Below are 4,982 nucleotides of genomic sequence, written 5' to 3'. Positions count from 1 at the left end.
TGAAGCTTCACAAGCGACTGCGGGTGCTGCGTTGGAGCGGGCGATGATGTAATGGAGCATCACAGTGGGCTTCCGGTGCTGCGATGCAGCGTAATGGAGCGCGCTTGCCGTCATTTGGTGCCGCGATGGAGTGCGGTTGCCGGCGTCGGGTGCTGCAATGCATCGCCGCCGTGCGAGGGTTCGTACTACAGTGTAACAAAATGAGTCGGATGGTACGCCTAAATATTACTACGGGGCACCTTTTCTGTTTGTACTGAAATCGGATGGCAACTAACTTCTGTTTTCCCTGTACCCTGAGGCACATGTTCAGGCATCTCATCTCAGGGAGAATCATGCACGGCTCGGCGCGGCGCGTTTCCCGTTCCCGCGCTGGTACGTCGAACTCGCAACTGCCAGAGAATCCCCAGCTCCAGGTCTTCACCCATTTGCCACCAGAGTCGAGAGTATTTAGATGCATGAGAAACAGCATACTGCTGCGTTTGTGTTTCCCTCGGCAATGGCGGCTGATCTGCCATCCTCCTCGTGGCATGCTCTGCTGTGCCTTGTGCTGTTCTCGGCCGTCGCCGTGTCGTCGTCCGCGATGGACTGCGACGGCGACGACCGCGCCGCGCTGCTGAGGGTCAAGGCGCAGCTCGGCGACCCCGTGCAGCTCTCGTCCTGGCTCCCTGCCACCAACTGCTGCGCCTGGGAGCCGCCCGCCGTCTTCTGCTCCGCGGCCGGCCGAGTCACGTGGCTGGCGCTCTCCTCCCTCGACGGCGTCCGCGCGCCCGTGCCGCCGGCGCTGGGCGAGCTGCCGGAGCTCGTCATCCTCCAGGTCCAGTCCGTCCGCGGCCTGTCCGGCCCCATCCCGCCCTCCTTCGGCAACCTCACCCGCCTCGAGGACCTCAACATCGCCGGCACCTCCATCTCCGGCCCGGTGCCGGACTTCCTCGCTGGGCTGACGAGCCTCCGCACCCTCGTCATCTCCAACGGCAAGCTCACCGGCCCCATCCCGGGGTGCCTGGGCAGCCTCCCCGACCTCAGGTACCTGGACCTCAGCGGCAACATGCTCACCGGCGGCATCCCGCCGGGGTTGCTGCACGGGAGCTTCAGGTTCCTCATCCTGGCCAACAACCAGCTCACTGGCGAGATACCGAGCGACTGCGGCGACGACGACGTCGACACCCTCAACCTCTCCCACAACAGACTCGTCGGCGATCCGTCGCCGTTCCTGTTCGGCGTCACGAAGCCCGTCGCCAAGGTAGACCTGTCGTGGAACGAGCTCGAGTTCGACATGACCGGCGTCAGTTTCCCGCACCACCTCACGTTCCTGGACCTCAGCCATAACCGGATCAACGGGAGCGTGGCCAAGTCGCTGATGGACGTGAAGCTGGAGCACTTCGACGTCAGCTACAACGGCCTCTGCGGCGAGATCCCGGCGGGGAGGTTCATGTCGGCGCACGGGGCGGAGAGCTACGATCAGAACAGGTGCCTGTGCGGCACGCCTCTGCCCCCCTGCACCACGGGCATGCTAGGTCGGTAGTATGTAGAGATAATCGAGGTTTGTGCATGGATGAGTGGGTGTGGCGACAGACGATGCTGATGAGCAAGCAGCCCACATGTTTGTGGGTTAGTTCAAGTTGTAAATTGAAACGGTGTGGTGCTCCGAATCCTCACCATGAACTTCATCATGCTTCCCCAGCGATGACCACGTCTGTAAAAAAAAAGGCATTTGAATGTCACAGAGAATTTCTTCTAGATAATAATCTTGTTGTGAATCGTCCAAATAGACCAAAATAGCGCCTCTCCCCGTCGCCACGCTATCCTAGCATTGGCGCCTATCCTTTCAAACTCACATCTTTAGTTTAAGATTTCACGATAATAATTGCTGGACAATGGCATATTACAACAAAAAATACTAAAAAGATAGCAAAATGGAACTAACATGACATGATTACGTCAAATAAGAATCAAATTTGACTGATTCCATCGACAACAATAATAATTCAGTGCTTTAGAAAAAAAATTCTTCGAGCATTTCTTGATGTAAAGTCATTAAGGAAACAATCAAGATCAACATAGTTTAAAATATCCTTTTGAATGCAGCACATAGCCAAGCCATCCAATCTATCTTGTAAAGTACTTATTCAAAGAACCCTTAATTAAGTGGTTGAATTTTTAGATCACTTTCTTTTTTTCCTTTTTCAGCACCCTACAAATGCTTCTTATTAGGCAACATTGCAGGATAATGTCCTAAAATTATGAAGAAAAGAGGATACAAAGAATTAAAAATTTATACATAAAATGATTGGAACCCTAGATACGTACACACAGACAAAAAATATGATGGTTGATACGTACCTGTATGAGGGTACGCACCGTGGTGCGCTCACGGCTCCAGGATGCCAGATGACCGGATTGCCAGACTTCCGCGCGGTGCGTGCAGCGGCGACAACCGGTCGTGGCCGAGGCGCCGAGCCACAGGCAGGCCGACGGTGACCGAGGAGAGGACGAAGAGTCGAAGAGGAACCGACAAGAGGATGAAGACGAGCGAAAGGCTTGAGATCTTCGATTGAGTTGTTTCACAAAGGAAACGAGCCGCCGTGCGCCTGTGCCTCGCATCAGGCCTGAGTCACGCCGCGTGACGTTTCACTAATCGCTACACAACTATCTGATTGGCCTAAACCAACTCGTTTCTTTTCTCTCATATTTTTTTTCTCTTGTCTATTTTTTGCTGGGCTATATTATATATGTACACAGTATCATGGGCCCCCTTCCGGCCTGGGCCCTGGGTCGTCGCCCCTCCAGCCATACACCAGGGCCGCCCCTGTACACGCAAATCTAGCTAAAAAGCAATCGAAGAAAACATGGTTAGCATATTTCCCTTGCCCGCACACCGTGCAAGATCTGTCGATAGGGCCATTGCGCTTGGCGATGTTGTCGGACGTGGGTAAACCCTTACCATAAAAATAATCTTTAGTGGCAGCCCCGCCTTCCATAGCCCCCTAGCAACGTCTAAAGTGTTACTCTCGGTCATTTTGTTGTAGAGGTACCCGACCGAGAATTTTCCAGAGGCAGATACCCTTCAGAAAACCATATCAAGCACCCAAGCTGACCGTCCTGCCGCCAATTTTGGCCAGCACGTCCTCCCAAACCACCCTCTCGTCCAGAGAGAGGGTGTGTGCAAAGTGTACAACCAGAGGGGAAGATCTCTTAGCTTCGCCCACGAAAATGTCCGTATCCATGGCAAGATGAAAGATCGACGAGTGACATGATCCTGCATCGATCAGTTTAACATTTCAGGCATAAATTTTTTCGTAAATCAAAGACAAAATAGAAGGAAGCTGTAACAAAATAGAAGACAAAATAGAAGGAGGTTTCAGATATAATTATTTTCATAAATCACATTTTTTAAAATGATAGACATTTTTTTGAAATAGTCTATTTTATAAAAGGAGAAGAAAAAAAAGAAACAATAAAGTAAACAAATAAAAAATAAATCACATTCTCAAAACTAAAAATAATGTATAAGATCTGTCTTGGTTGATACTTCTGATGATACGCGTTTAATAATTAGGCATCGATGTTCTCAAAATTAATAACGAGGGTTCACAAATGGGAATCTGTAGTAGGCCTGCCCAATAGCTTGTTTTTTTTGGGATCTAATCCGAGACAATAGCTCGGCTCGTCTATAGGGAGTCTGTAGGAGGCCTGCCCAATAGATTGTTTGGTTGGTTTGTATAGTTTTTTTAATAGTTCTGAAATAGGAAAATATTTAAGTTAAACTTTTCAAAACAATTATCATGTATTTACAAAATGTTCATGGAGTACCCAAAAAATGTTCATGGAGTATTAAAACTTTTTTTTTAAATTGTGAAAAAATGTTTATACAATCCAGAAAAATCTTAGCTTAAGTTTAAAAACAATCATGTGACATTTACAATATGGTCAAATTTGTAAACAATACTTTTTAACATTTTTAAAAAATCTTAATATAATGTAGATAAATTTTCATGAAATGTAAAAAATGCTCAGCCCATCCTAAAATGCTAATGTGTACTTTAAAAATGTTTGAAGTTTGTTCAAGAAATATTCAAACAAGTATTTAAAAAATGTTCATTATGTATTTGTAAAATGTTCAATGCATTTAGAAAATGGTAACATTTACACACAAAAAGTTACAACATTATTGAAAAAAGTGGACATGGGCTGATAAAAATAAAAAATAAAAAATCGATGGGAACCTAAGGAAATCAATAAGAAAAACACATAGGCAAAGGAGGAAAAAAATTACACACAGAAGCTTCTAATCCTGGACCGAACATGTCCACACAAGCTTCCTAAAACCGTTCCTAAGAGCTACTCCCTCCGTAACTTTGTACTAAGTGTACTATAAAGTTACACTAAATTTGAAAGGGATAATATTGGACAGGCCGACTATCCTTGCGCAAGACAGATGGTTCTCTCTGTATGGGAGTCATATAGCCCTAGAGGGCAGTGAAGCCCCTTTGAGGGGAGAAACTTTAGCGTTTATAACGCCAAATATAATGCATTTCGTACATTTTTTTAGCAAGTTTTATTAAGTCATCACAATATTTATAGGGACAAGTAAAAGATCCTCGGCTTAACCTAACCAAATATGTCGGCCAATCTCTAAAAGGAGCAGATTTTGCGAGATTATGAGCCTCGACATTCGAGGTTTGTACGTAAACCGCACTCCCCCTGATAAACGACCTGCCCATCTAGCGAAGCATACTCGTCGGGATCTGCTCCCGATTTTGGGAAGCTTCAAGAATAGGGGTGTTTGGACAAACCCGTCGACAACAGGCCCGGGCGGATGGGAGTGCAACCTGTGCGGGCGCACAGGGCCTCCACTTCTTAGGGGCCCCTGATTTACAAAACTACGCAGTAGCAAGCCCACTTGCAAATATACAATTCAGTTGGTCCTGTAGGCTTCAAAAAAATTGAGGTTCGTCTCTCGTCTGCACGCACCATGCACCACC

At 47.4% G+C, this 4,982-nt stretch overlaps 1 protein-coding gene across 1 annotated transcript; it reads left to right on the top strand.

Moving 5' to 3' along the window:
* Window positions 1-496: 496 nt before the first annotated feature.
* On the top strand, window positions 497-1,624 carry LOC123452422 (polygalacturonase inhibitor 1-like). Its single transcript, XM_045129069.1, has one exon. The coding sequence runs from the start codon at window positions 497-499 to the stop codon at window positions 1,520-1,522; it is 1,026 nt and encodes a 341-aa protein (XP_044985004.1). The 3' UTR covers window positions 1,523-1,624.
* The last annotated feature ends 3,358 nt before the right edge of the window (window positions 1,625-4,982 follow it).

Source organism: Hordeum vulgare, chromosome 5H, assembly GCF_904849725.1.
Source record: "Hordeum vulgare subsp. vulgare chromosome 5H, MorexV3_pseudomolecules_assembly, whole genome shotgun sequence".
Classification (NCBI taxonomy): Eukaryota; Viridiplantae; Streptophyta; class Magnoliopsida; order Poales; family Poaceae; genus Hordeum; species Hordeum vulgare.
This window is presented reverse-complemented; position numbering and strand designations above follow the sequence as displayed.

Bases quoted from the DNA above. Each gene is read 5' to 3' on its own strand.
- LOC123452422 (XM_045129069.1), top strand. From the start codon at position 497: ATGGCGGCTGATCTGCCATCCTCCTCGTGGCATGCTCTGCTGTGCCTT.